General features: G+C 43.7%; 2 protein-coding genes across 3 annotated transcripts in view; one reads left to right on the top strand and one right to left on the bottom strand.

Moving 5' to 3' along the window:
* The first annotated feature begins 439 nt into the window (after positions 1–439).
* The window catches only part of GTF2E2 (general transcription factor IIE subunit 2), a 20,599-nt gene continuing 7,226 nt past the window's right edge, over positions 440–13,812 (top strand). The window contains exons 1-5 of the mRNA XM_008637396.2: positions 440–703; positions 10,214–10,305; positions 10,698–10,805; positions 11,379–11,561; positions 12,000–12,093. Coding sequence (XP_008635618.1) covers positions 541–703; positions 10,214–10,305; positions 10,698–10,805; positions 11,379–11,561; positions 12,000–12,093 — 640 coding nt within the window. The 5' untranslated portion in view covers positions 440–540. The remainder of the gene's footprint in view (positions 704–10,213; positions 10,306–10,697; positions 10,806–11,378; positions 11,562–11,999; positions 12,094–13,812) is intronic.
* SMIM18 (small integral membrane protein 18) lies at positions 2,698–8,827 on the bottom strand. 2 transcript variants are annotated; one of them, XM_017738989.1, is made up of 2 exons: positions 8,489–8,827; positions 2,698–5,242 (listed from the first exon to the last, which is right to left on the bottom strand). In XM_017738989.1, exon 2 carries the CDS (start codon positions 5,195–5,197, stop codon positions 4,904–4,906), a length of 294 nt encoding a protein of 97 aa, XP_017594478.1. In that variant the 5' UTR covers positions 5,198–5,242; positions 8,489–8,827; the 3' UTR covers positions 2,698–4,903. The 2 variants fall into 2 exon arrangements, with proteins under 2 accessions (XP_017594478.1, XP_008635617.1); XM_008637395.2 differs by having other exon boundaries at positions 8,493–8,823.

The following is a 13,812-nucleotide window of genomic DNA, read 5'->3' as shown; positions in this document are numbered from 1 at the left end:
TCCCAGTCACACAGTTTAGGGTTCCGGTGGTGCACTGACACCTTTACGCTGTTACTTAAGTCCATATTCGGGAAAAGGAGGAGCAAACAAGAAATAAATTGCTCCCCAGGGATGTGGTCACAGCACCAATCCTGACACAGCTCAGGGAGCGTTTGGACAACGCTTCCAGGCCCAGAGTGTGGGATTCTTGGGGTGTCCTTGTAGGGCTAAGAGCTGGACTCAGTGGGTGGTGCACTGACACCTTTACGCTGTTACTTAAGTCCATATTCGGGAAAAGGAGGAGCAAACAAGAAATAAATTGCTCCCCAGGGATGTGGTCACAGCACCAATCCTGACACAGCTCAGGGAGCGTTTGGACAACGCTTCCAGGCCCAGAGTGTGGGATTCTTGGGGTGTCCTTGTAGGGCTAAGAGCTGGACTCAGTGATGGGACCCTGTGGGTCCCATCCAACTCAGCATATTCTGTGATACAGGTATTTCTGCTCCTAAATACCTTACTGACGCCAACATATTTTTCTCGCCTTTTCCCCGTGGCAGAATCATGGACCCCAGCTTGCTGAGGGAGCGGGAGCTGTTCAAAAAGCGAGCCCTCTCCACGCCGGCCGTAGAGAAACGCCCAGCGCTCTCTTCGGACTCCTCCGCCTCCAAGAAGAAGAAAGCCAAGGTAGAACAAGGGGGCTCCTCCAGCTCAAAACAAAACACAGGTGGGTGGAAGTCTCCTGTCCAGCAGCTGCTTGGTGTTTCCCACCACTTACCTTTAAGCTATGGTTTATTAATGTGAATAACGCTGTATCTGTGAGTTTTGCTGGTGGCCGTTGTCATTCTTTCTCTTAAATTACCACTTTTGTTAAGAAAGTCACTTGCATAATGTGAAAAAGTCATTCCCTGCTGTGCATATGTGTTAAACCTCATCCTGTGGCTTGTTTGCTGTTGCTCCGTCGGAGGAATTGCTACTGCCAAAATTATTCATGTGAAACTGTGCTTTGGTTTGTGGATTTCAGTGCCTGCTGGATAGGCAGTAGCAGTGGTGTCATTTATTTTCTCCGTGTTTGCCATGTTGGATAGGGCCCGGAGCAACTTGGTCTAGTGGAAGATGTCCCTATGTCAGAGGGTTGGAACTGGATGATCTGTAGGCTCCCTTCCTGCCCAAACCGTTCCATGATTCTGTGATTATTTCTGGCAAGAGAGCACCTAAAACATTTAGGTAACTGTAAGTTGAAGGGTATCCATACATGAGGTGGATTTGCAAGGTACATCTTGTCTGGCTTGCATGTTGTAATTAGCACTTGTCCTTGTTTTAGCTGGGACCTAAGGTTTGCTCGTGAGCACCAGGGACTCCAGACGTTTCTGCCTCTTTTACTCAAGAGTTGTGGCGTTTCCCTGGGATGGTGGCACTGATAATGCGTCTCTCAGTATCAAATAAACAGTTAATAACGCAGCACCAAAAATAGTAGGAGTGTGTGGAAAGTGCAGCACCGGGGAGAGGATTTGCTCTGAAAGCAGTGGCAGTTCTTGAGTGCGCTTTAAAGGTCAGATCAAATGCCAGGAGTTACTAAACCACAAAATACCCTGTTGTGCAAACTCAGTCCATGCTCGTGTTTTGAATAATACCACACGTGGCTCTCTCCTAAACTCCAGAAGAAACAATAGAGCTAAAAACAACAGAGAAAAACGTCATGGGGTTTGGGAGGAGTGAGACATCTTCTGTCCCAGGGGAAGAGTAGGGAATTTGGGTATGTGTCTGCAGCTTCTCGGGCACCAAATAAAGTATCAGCCAGACATTCTAAAATAAATCAAGGGAGGCCAGGCTTCCGTCCATCCCTTTTCACACTCTCCAAATAAAACAAAATTCTACGTGGAATATCCTAAGCTGTGTCTCTGGCATGAGCAGGGTTTGCTGGGAAGAAGAGATGGGGAGTAAGGAAGAGGGCAGGGGGTACAAATGTGAGTCTGATCTGGAGGATTTGAGCAGATAAAAAAGGATTCATTTTGTTGCTGTGGTTTTTGGTGGGCTGAGGGTTTCTTTAAGTGCTTTTGTGGCTGTAAGGTAATTCTCTTACACAAACAGGGACCCAGTGCAGCTCTGAGGACGTAAACTTGATCTTTTATGCTGCTGGGTGTTTTCCTGGCAGTACCAGAAAGGTTTCAGGGTTTCTATAACATTTTTATGCTGCAGAGTCAAAATCTGTTGCCTCAAAACCTGGTTTTTATTTGGCTTGCCAGATAGGCAGGTGCCTGTCAGGTTATGTGGGTGTCAGAGATAGGTCTGGGGAGGTGGAGTAAAAACCTGATGTTGAGGAATCCCTGTCCCACCGCCCCAAAGAAACAAAAACTAAGGTGGTCAGTCCTAGTTTTGTTGTGCAGTGACCACGGAGGTGATAAATGCAGTCACAGTGTTTGTGTGTTGGCACTGATAGTTCCCGGGTGTGTAGTGCCCACAGGTCCTCCCTCGCTCTGTGGTTCTGCGATTCTGTGACTCAGAAAACCTGCCCTTGTCACTTTTTGGGGGAGGAGAGGTTTGGAGACCATGCTAATCTTCAAATGTCTGCACAGCTAAATCCGGCCTCTGTGTGAAGACTGGCTCTAGGCTTCCCACTGCTCCTACAGGGATTACTATCATTATTTCAACAGTTATTTGAAAAAAATCATAACTAGTTTACTCAGTTCAGAATAGGAACTGGAAAATGAACGAAATGGATCAAATCTGTTTGTTTCATTTTATTACTCAATAGTAAATTGTGGCTATGGTCTTTGTCTTAAGACCTTTGTCTCAGTGGTCTCTGCCAAGTCAAGAGCCAAAATCTTCAGGGGCTGTTTTGTGGAAAAGAATCATTCTGAGTCTTCTCTGGTGCTGTGCAAGGGGACACCTTTGTCTTCTGTTCCTTGTGCCCACATCCATTCCTCTTTATAGACCTGTGAAATAAAAAGGCTGGGATGCATCCCAAGATTTGTCATTCCGTGTGCTTCTCAGGAAGGCATCGCTGGAGCAGCAGAGGCTGGCATGTTGCGCACACTGCCCTCTTGTGTGCAGCCAAGGTGGGCATTTTGTGGGAGTGCTGCAAGCGTCCAGAGCATTTGCTTTTAGGAAAGAGACATGAATTAACTCAGTGCAATCCCGATGGCTTCTCAGGGCTTTGCAGGCTGATGCCATCACATACGGCAGAAAGTCATGAGTCATCGTTATCACCACCGACATTATCTTCATCGTATGTCTTGGCGTGAGTCCGAAGTTATCTTGTACTTGGGGCATCAGCTGCCACTAGTTGTGCTTTTGATTTTGAGCTCGAAGCATTCTCTGCATGGGGGACTGGTCCTGGCCAAACTGCACTATAAGAAATGCATCTGAGATGAATGGTTGTGCGGTTTTGTGAGTGGAGGAGGGAGTTTGCTTCTCCAGGTGAATCACTGGGCTAGCTGTGCTAGTCATTATAGGTACTGGCCATAGCACAAAGGCTTTTCAGACATGGATGGACTGTGAGGTCACTTATGGCTGTGGGTTTTGTTTCCTTCATGACAGGAATGTTATCTGGGGTTAAGACAGTTAAATAACTTGTCCCACACGTAGCTTTGCTCTGGGACGTTTCTGTGTGGGTTCAGGAGCGTGAAGGACTTGCCAGGATTAGCTGATGGCCGCGCTGTTGGACACTGTTATTACAGTTGTCATTTGTAACTGCACAACTTGAATGGTTTTCAAAATCAGAGACACAACACAGCTACAGAGGGTGAATAACCTGGTGAGCCAGAGGTGTGAGAGTTCTCTGTTCAGGATGTGAGGAAGGGGTGAGTGTGAACTCTGGGATGTGTCAGCAGGCAGATGAAGTAAAGTGAGATTCTCTTGTGCAAAGTGAAGCAGTCCTCTCTAGCACAGGGCTGATCCTGATGTGGCCTCCTTTGTGAAACCTGTTGGTACCTGAAAGCTTCATGTGGGCTGGGTGACATCCCCCTCTTCGGCGTGGGAGGTCTGTGGCCCATCTGGCTGTGTTCCTTGGCAAGAACTCCATCAGTTCCAGTTTAGCTTTGAAAGTTTGGGATAGGGATGATAGATCCAGCATGTCCAACTCCCTGTAGTGTTGCAATTGCACGGAAGCAATGGCCTTGGGTCAGAGAAGCGTCCCTGTTTATTTCCAGCAGGATTTTGTGCAAAGGGTCAGATATTCTGAAGGTAATGGGTTACTCAGGTCTCGACACCCAGAAATCGTTGGCCAGGCTGAATATGAAATAAGGGGAGAACAGTTCTCTGGAACTGGAGAAGTGGGGGAAGAAAAGGTCAAACTACCCTTAGGAGGATTAGAAAAGACCATTTTAGGGATACATTTCATGTTGGCTTAGTTTTCCTCCCACCACCCTCTCTTCTAAAAGCAAGAAACACATAATAAAAAGTGCTGCCGAAGGCTAGAATTCACCCAATCCTCTCCTGCCTGAAGGGTCCCTTGCCATTCAACCCTTCTGTCCCATCTTTTTTCTTACCCCTTGTCTGTCTATCCTGTCCCTGTCTGGTTGACTCAGTGGGACAACACTGCTGTCTTTGCACTGAATGTGATCAGACTGTTGAACATTTTTATAAGTGTTTTCTTCAGTTAAGTAACACGGTTTTATGCATGTCAGGCAACATTTTTTCGGTCGGGTAGACAAAACTCTATGCTAGTCACTCAATATAAACAGCAAAAGTTCATCTAAAAACAAAAATCTTTTTTTCCCCCCGTAACACTGCAATAGATTGTCCTTCTGCTAAGCACTTGGAAAGCCATTGCCAATTATTCCAGTTCACATCCAGAGATGGAATTGCAGCCGTGGATATTTAAGTCCAAAAGAAAAAAAGCACGTGACTTGCTCATTTGTAAGGTACAAGAGGCTTCATTCGAGGTGTCAAACCAAGTTCTCCAAGTGCAGGTGCTCAGTGCTTCCTACACCACCTCTGTTTCACGCTTCCTGAAGCTGTTCATCATTGCTCTGACGGGATTGGGCTCATTCTCCAAGTCTTTCACAGTTTTGTTTTTCACGCAGCAGCAACAGTCCAGCAGTTCGTACAGGAAAGCCAACACCACCAGAGAAACTACAGTGAAGATGAATATGATCAGGATAACAAAGCAGGCAGTGTTCCAGTTGTCATGGAAAGGGTAAATTTTTTGCACTTGGAAGCCCAGATACTGGGAAATTGATGTAGTCTCATTCCAGTGAGTGCTGTTGAGGGTTGCCATTCTTGAAGAGTTGTCTGAGTATGCTCACTGTCACAGATTTGGGAGCTGAAACACAAAAACAAAGCTGTTGAGGACTCTGTCAGTCAAGGACATGCTGTGATTTTCATCACGAATTGTAACTACTTAAGTTCAGACTAAGTGCTCAGAGTTTCTATAAACATGTATTGTTGCATACTCATATTTGCTCACAAAAATATCAAACTCCAAATGTGCAAGTTTGTTATAGGACTGGAACATTTATTTTGGCTGTGTCTGGTTCATGCAGGCATCATGTGGTGTTAAGTTACTCAGCAATGAGAGCTTTGCTGCTTTATTTCAATTATGTGCACAAACAGAAAGCCTACAAACTAAATTTTCAAGGTGTGTACGGTGGTTTCAACCACCCGTCCATCATCAGTCTTGAGGCTGGCACTGGCATGGTGTGAAAGGCCGTATTATTTTGGAATTGCCTGTTAGCACAGACTTGTTCACCCTGCAAAACCCTTTGGACTTCAGGAGGGCAGATTTCCTGGCCTGTTCATTCCCCTGGTCTTGCACTGCTGAGTAGTTTGTGCTAGAGAAACTTGGCTGCCCAGATGGCACTGAGAGTGTTTGGAAATCTTGTTTGTGGTGCCATAGTCATTGGCATGGATAACAAGGAAAACCCAACCCTTTGTGAGGAGTTCTGATTTCTTGTTTTCCACTCTGCCTAACCCTGGCCCTCAGTGCTGTCTGTTGGCACCCAGCAGAGGAAGAGACTGCTCTGTGGTGTGCGGGGGGATGAAGCAAGAAGTTGGCTTCAGCAAATCTGCCTTTGCTCTGTAGTCTAATGTAATAAAAATTGTCCAAGGAGCTGCGGTAACTTCTGGTAATCTGCTATGGCTGTAGGACATTATAATAACCTTTGAATCCCTCAGGCAATTTAAAACTGGATGTGGGAGGAAGAGATCGAGTCAGAGCTCCATATTTCCTTGAGGAAAGAGCAAGGAGTTTTTAGGTGGAACATGGTGGTGGGTGGTGTCTACTAAAGCAGCTGACTTAAAGCAGACTGAGCACCTGTCCTTAATTCTCTGAAATTATTAAAGAAAAGGATATAGTGAAAACCTGGATCATGCTGCCAAACCAGCTTGTGATCTATGTCTTATTTTTACTGTTCAACTGTTACACATTTTGTTCTTTATCCTTCTGACTTTAATGGATTGAAACTGAAACGCAAGAGCTTTGTTGTTGGGAAGCTTCCTGGCATTAGCATTCCATACACACACTTACTGGAGCAGTTGCAGTAACTTACTGTTTCCTCTGTTAAATCTGTAACTGAGTACACAAATTAGTAATTGAATATACAAAGTATGACTGAGATGGATGGGATTAATTAAGCTGTTGGTGGATTTTTTTTCCCTAAACAAAAGTTTACGGAACAAATCCAAGCTAAAAATACTCCTGGTTTGAGTCAGGTCCTGGCTTCAAGAGAGTGGCTTGATTTGGTCATGGTGTGGGAAGGAAACTCAGCCAACCTGTTATGGGGCTAAAAGTCATAAGGGTTTTTGGAGGGGTGGCTTGAAGATTTATTTTAAAATCCATGAGAGAAAGAGAGAAGGGGGAGCTGAATAAAAGGATTTGGAGTCCCCTTTGAGGAGTAATTAACATAAGCAGGATTTAATTTTGTAGTTTAAATGGCAAGATGATACCTTTGGGAAAGAAAGGAGTTTTGTTTTGAACTTTGTAAACAGATTTCTAAGACTGAGGGTTTTGTTAGAATCTGTTACGCGTAAGTTTGCTCACTCTGTAAACACCAGGCACAAAAATAGACTGTTTCTGTGATGCAAAATTTAGTAATTTGAGGAGGTTTTTTTCATTTATAGTGCTCAAAAGTGATCAAAATCTGGGGCCACTAGAGGAACCTGTCATGTCTACATTGCATAGCCTGCACCCTTTGCCAGCACAGCTCTCTGCCAAGGCAGTAGCTCTGTTCCCAAGAGGAGAGGAGCATCTTAGGCATGGCATGGCCAGGCAGGAGCCGTGCTGGCAGCACAGCGCAGTGCAGCAGCCATTGCCTTCCCACTCCACAGCCAGCCCCTTCCCACTCCACAGGCTCCCTTAGGGCAGCCAGGCCCTTCCCACTCCACAGCCACCAATAGGGCAGTGGTTTGCACAGTGGAGAGATGTTTGTCTTTATGCCAGGAGGTGGAATTGGATGCCGTGCTGGAGGTGGTTCATGCCCCTTGAGGAGGATGATGATGATCTCCTTAGATTTGAATGAGGGAAGGCAGATAAAGATCAGCTACTCTTTGCCGTAATTATTAAAATACAAGGCTGAAGCAGCTGTTGCCGACTGTTCAGAATTAAAACAGCGCTAATGAGGTTAGTGTCCTTGAAAGCTGTCAAAAATGGGCTGGTTTCCTGCAGTTTTACTTATTTTGTAACGACACGGTTCAGATTCGTCTCATCAGCCAGTCTTATTTGTAATCAAGTCAGCAATTGTATGTATCCAAAATGCAGTGAGTTAAATATTTAATGAACTGACATAATATCTAATATCTGCACTAGGTTTTAATTTAAAAGCATTAGCATCTTTGGGCACTGCAGAGGAACAGCTTTATTTGAAATCATATTCATGGAGTAGAGGGAAATGACTGGCAAAAAATCCTTTTAATGCAGCACTGAGGAAGTGCTGTTTAAGAAAGCACTGAGCAGACATCTCGGGGTAAAAGCATTTACAAACCTCAGGTGCATTCTAACCCGTCTGTTTGCGTTGTATCGATGGCTGCTCCAGTATTTCCAAAGGTAACAGCATGCAGTGGGATTTTATCCCTACCTCGGTGTCTACCACATTTCTAGAACAGGTTTCTCTTCCACACACACAGATCTCTTATAGACAGCCTAATTTACGGAATACCCCCGGGAGGTAACGTTTCTCACGTTTCAGCTGGAGCTGTCTTTGTTCTAAGGAAAGCCCTTCCGCTGTCATTTCTGTGAAAACATATAGAATCAATCACAAGGAACATGAGGCTGCAGGAAACCAGCCACCTCCCCTGTAAGGACGAAATCCATTTTGTTTACTGAATCTTGGCTTGTTGTGTTAGCTTTGCTGTAAGATGGAGTGGTCATCAATTTTCCATTAGTGCACAGATGGTGAAAGTGCTTGTCTGATCGTGCAAGACAAGCTCCTCCGTGTTCAGCGGGATAAACCCTGCTCAGCCTAGAGAAAAATCATTCTGATTCCAAGAGGCTTTTACAGGTTCGCAGCTTACACACATATTTTCTTTCAGTAATCAAGATAAACCTCAGAGAATGTTATAAAATGATACACACCTACCTCTCGTGTGAAAGGATGCTGAGAGAGCGCCGTTCTGGTCCCTTTTTTTAGTGCAGCCTATGGCACAGCTAAGATGGAGCTTTCCTTCCATTGGCCAGAGCACGATGCTGCTGACAACTTCCTTTGTGCTCATTTGCATCAAGCCCTCAACCCCAGGAGTAAATCATTCATAAATATGACTCTTACTGTCTGGAATAAGAAGCAAACCCCTCCCTGTTCTTGTTTTTTGGGATGCGATGAGCTCGTTAGCAGAGGAGCGCGCTGGGAGCGCGCGTTGGCCGCGACCCCGCTCTGCTTTGTGCTGGAATCAGCCATCAAACCGTGACGTTTGAAGTGTTAATATCTGCAGATTTCCAGCCTTGCCGTGTGGTTAGATTCCCTTGTCATGAACCGTGGCAGGCTGCAGCCAGGCAGATTAAACAAGATAATCTTCCTGATTCAATTGACAGAACAAAAACATGATAGATTGTCTTAACTGTTTGTTGCACCTCTGAATTTATTTTGGTCACTTCAGACCTCATTACATCTATGATTTTTCTGTTTATTTATAAAATGTCCTATATAGACATTAATTTTTAATGTTAAAAGGGAACCCTGTAGGGGAAAATCCCTATGGGTCCTGTTTTCAGGGGGAGCTGGCTTTTGATTTTCCTCCTTTTTACCATCTTAATTTAGTATCCGGAATAAAATCTTCCTCTGTAGCTGGATTCTACAGTGATTCTTCTATGTTAATTTTAGAATTGTTGTGCTGTGTAAAGCCTCTAAGACGATGTTGTGTAGCAGCTTCACAATTCTGTTCTTTTATCTCCCTTCACTGATTTTTCCACAGAAATAATAGGAGCTCCGTATCTCTCCTGAGATAGCTGTTGTCCTGTTAAATCAACAGTGGATTAAAATATCCCCGTGGTGACGAAGAGATTCTTTTTCTGGAGTAGCTGAAATTCCAAAAAACTGTTGCCATTAGGTTTGAGCAATATTGTGCTGGTAATGAGCCTCTGGTTTGTGATAGTGGTTTGTGGATATTTATGTTCAATGTGCTGTGCTAAGAGCTGACGTTAATGAAATGGTCATTAACAACCTTGCAAGAATTTTTGAAACAACACGATAGCAAACCTCATGATAAAAGACAACCAGAGCTGACAACAGAGGGGATTCTGAGTTGCTGTTCCAGTGGTGCAACACACCAGGCTGAATTGGTTTGCATTTACATGGGTCTGTTTAATAAATTCTCCACTAGAGCTACTGTAAACAATAAATAAAAAAAATCACATCCTTCCTTTATGTGCTGTGTAACCACTGAGTGCCTGTTGGGAAGAAGGGAAGCTTTCTGCCTCCATCTCAGCAGCAGGAAGGTATTGGTGGAGCAAATGCAGTGCATTATTTCAACATGGTTTAATGTAGTGTAAATGATTATGGGATGTTCAGCCACTGAATCAAATGTGTTCTCTTACGGCAGTAACTCTGCAGTCACTTGCTGCTTTCTTAACTTTTTAGTTGCGGAGTTCTGCTCAGAAGTGTTCCAGAGCTGTGTCCTCTCTTTGGGTCTGGATCAAGATGTGCACAAGGACAGAGTCCTGAGGGTGGCTGCTTCTGCCACTCCTGTTTCTGTCCATAGTTGTTGTTTCAAAAGCTGCTGGAAGTAGAGTGAGAGTGTGATGGAGCTCAGAGCCAACAGGGAGATATCGAAGCATCCTTTAATTGTTTGTTTTCTTTCTCTGTAGATCACAGCAATGGATCATTTAACTTGAAAGCCCTTTCAGGAGGCTCTGGCTACAAGTTTGGAGTCCTTGCTAAAATAGTGAATTATATGAAGGTATGGTGTTTTGGTGTAAAATAATACTGTTTCTGAATACTTTAATTATTGTCCTGTGGTAGCTGGAAAATGCTGAATATTTCAACCTCTGAACATCTTCTACTGCAAGAGTGAGAATTCCAAGAAACTGCTTGTTAAATTCAAAGTGCTGTCAGTAAATTAAATTGTCAGCATATTGTTCCATAACTGAGATCCTAATTATCCCAGGTCGCTGTACAACCAAGATAATGGAGTTTATTTGCAGGAATTTCAAGATGCTGTCAGGTTTTGGGATTCATGAGCTATTGATCAAAATAAAGTGTAATTTGGTGCCAATCTTAGTTACTTTTCAGTAACTGAGTTGCTGAATCAAGTGAGTACAGAGCTGTAATAGATGCTGTTTGCTTTTCCAGACTCGGCACCAGCGTGGTGATACACATCCACTGACCCTGGAAGAGATACTGGATGAAACGCAGCATTTAGATATTGGACTCAAACAGAAACAATGGTTAATGAGCGAGGTAAAGAAACCACATGTTCAGATTTTCATTAAAGATAAAGAATTCTGATAAACCTGAATTACACACATTTATTAAATTATTAAATATGTAATCCCTCCTTGAAGAAACTACTAAGACAGACTGTAGCATTCCTTTGCTGCCAGTACTAATATTCTGGGGAACAGAAACCTCCACTCTGGCAGTGTTGGTTGTGTGGGAAGCCTGATGTTGCTGAAGTCTTTCAAAAGGTACTTCCTGGTTTCTTCCATAATGAACCAGAATATCAAAATGGAACGGAAGAGCTCCTCCCAAGAATCGTATATAAAATTATCACTGAACTTTTCCCAGATGAGAAGAGGTGAACAAACACCCTGCAGCACCAAAATTGGGTCCCTTCTCTGTTGCAGGTGCTGTGTTGTGGTGAATTATGCCTAGGCGGGTGGATCTAAGATCCAAGGATTTAAAATCCTTTAAAACTCAAACCTCCAGCCTGGCAGCTGTAACATGAGGCTCGTGTGCTCAAAAGCACACCAGAAAAAAATGTAATAAGTGTCTGCACTTTTTCAAGGGTTGAAATTTCTGTCCCTGTTACAGGCTCTAGTCAACAATCCAAAAATAGAAGTTGTGGATGGGAAGTATGCTTTCAAACCCAAGTACAACTTGAAAGACAAAAAGGCTCTGCTCAGGCTCTTGGACAAGCATGACCAGCGAGGACTGGGAGGAATCCTTCTGGAAGACATCGAGGAAGGGCTGCCCAATGCACAGAAAGCCATAAAGGTGAGGGGCACCTCAGCTGGTCCACTTCTCAGAGGGAAGAGAGAGACTAAGACAGAGTTTTCTCATGAGTTGTTTCTGTTCTTTTGGTAACTTGGAAGCTGTTTCAGCAGATCTAACATGTGCCCTTTTCTGTATTTCACCCTTCACGTTCAGATTTGCCCTGATGTCTCAACGCAGCTCTCAGAGCTCTTTCTCACAAAAGACTCCTGATCTCCCACATTCTGACTGTTGTCATTTAGTTGTCCTTTCACACCTTGACCTCAGTCCTCTGTATCTCATCTTTGATTTATTAGCATCTGTTTCATGGCCGGTTACTTTGCGGTTTCTCCAGTTTGTTGTTGCTTTTTGTAGCACAAGGTCTGGGTCTGTTGGGAGTTGGGAGACCTTCAGCTTGGAAACGAAGTGATTTTGAGTTGTTCTTTCGCATTTGTTTTTGAGGCTTTAGGGGACCAGATCATCTTTGTTAATCGCCCTGATAAGAAGAAAATTCTTTTCTACAATGACAAGAGCTGTCACTTTGCGGTGGATGAAGGTAGGTGTTGGTTTACGTAGGTTTCCATGACAGTTGGTTTGAATTCATCTTAAGCACCTCTGTGTATAAGCAGTCTTCAGGTAGAGCAGTCTTTTAAGGTGATAATGGAATATTAGGTGTGTCCGGATGTGAGGAGAATGTTTATATTAACATGAGGCAAACGAGACCAGCAAGTGAGTCCAGTGGTTGTGTCCTCTGCTTTGTGATGGATACATTGGAACATAGCACCAGGAATCCAGCAGTTGTCTTCAAGACTAACGGTACAGAAGAGACTAAAAACCACCACACTGTGGCTAAAATGGCATCTAACATTTTGCTGCTTAAGGGGAAGCCAAAAAAACCTGAAAGGACAGTTTCTGGGTGCAAGATTTTTGTTGGGTTTTTTTCTAGTTTGTTAACCATGTGCCTTTTACTGATGAATGCAGCAAGAAGCCACAAATGGAACAGAAGGAGAAAGGACAGAGGGATGAGATGTGAGCAAAATTCTTGAGAAGGGGTTGTTACAACTGGGAGGAGAGCACAGATGTGGGGCAGTGCTGCTGTCCAGGCCTGGAGTGGATTTGGGACTCCACAAGTTCAGTGTGTTTTCTGTGTCACAAATAGTGGTAAAATCCTCTGGTGCCGTTTTATACACTTGTTTATGCACAGATATTAACTACGGAAATCAGGGTGTGTTCCATTACTGGTATGAATGCCAACATCAGGTGCCTGTAAGTGCAGAAAGGGGGAGGCAAACTCTGTCAGAAGATCTTAGTTTAAATGACTCAATGACACTGAACACTTTCTAGTGTTAATGTATTGTTCTTGTAACGTGACACATAAAGCCATTGCATCACACAGCATCGTATTATGGTAAAAAAAATAGTTCTGATACAAGCTTGAACTATTCTACTTACAGGACCACAGGAGAATGCATAAAGCTCTTTCTTTTTTTGCCTGCCTCCAAGGGAATCTGTATTTCCAATAGAATTTAGCAACTGGAGATGTGTATCGTTAACTATTTGTTATGTACTGAGAGTACACACTTGTAATCTCAGTAACAACAGCTTTCTTTCACAAAGGTAATTAAGTAGAGGTGACATCTACAGCATTTAAGAATATAAAAAATATTTCAAAATGTTGAATTTCTTTTTAAACAATAATTTCTGTCATTTCTCGATAGTGGCAGTGAAACTAGATGCGAAATGCAGAATGGATTCACTGGGGCATTTCTGATTTCCAAATGTTTAGGAGTTTACCATGAACCCTGATATTCTGTTGAGGTAGTGCCTCTTCAGTCCATCAGCCCACAGCTTTTGGGGGTCTGAACATGGCCAAAGCATTTAGAAATCAGTGCTGTTGCAGTAACTTTTAAGGCGGAGCTTATAAGTTTTAGCCACTGATTGTATCATAGTTGTGTTGCTAAATTAATGTTTTTTCTTGTGCAATTTTTTTCCAGATAGCAGGAACCGAAAATGCTAAAAGAGTTATCAGAGGGAGGTCTCTACCCTGTTGTTACTAGCTTGTAATAACTCCAGGATTAACTGTGAAATTTCCTAACAGAGCCCATTTTGTTAACATGTAGACAGAGGCATCAGGCAGCCAGGATAAATCCAGGGCTCTTCTTACACAAGACATGTTGTGGCACACCCGTGTGTGCTTAGGAGCAAGCAGTGCAAGCTATTGCTATCAGAGGGAGGAAGAGGTTAAAAAACCCCTTTTAAATGCCTTGCCTCCTGC

The sequence above is a fragment of the Corvus brachyrhynchos genome, unplaced genomic scaffold, assembly GCF_000691975.1.
Source record: "Corvus brachyrhynchos isolate BGI_N302 unplaced genomic scaffold, ASM69197v1 scaffold597, whole genome shotgun sequence".
Classification (NCBI taxonomy): Eukaryota; Metazoa; Chordata; class Aves; order Passeriformes; family Corvidae; genus Corvus; species Corvus brachyrhynchos.
The sequence above is the reverse complement of the archived record's forward strand: the minus strand, read 5'-3'. Positions and strand labels throughout refer to the sequence as shown.

Coding starts and splice junctions, on each gene's coding strand:
- SMIM18 (XM_017738989.1), bottom strand. CDS start 5,197: ATGGCAACCCTCAACAGCACTCACTGGAATGAGACTACATCAATTTCC.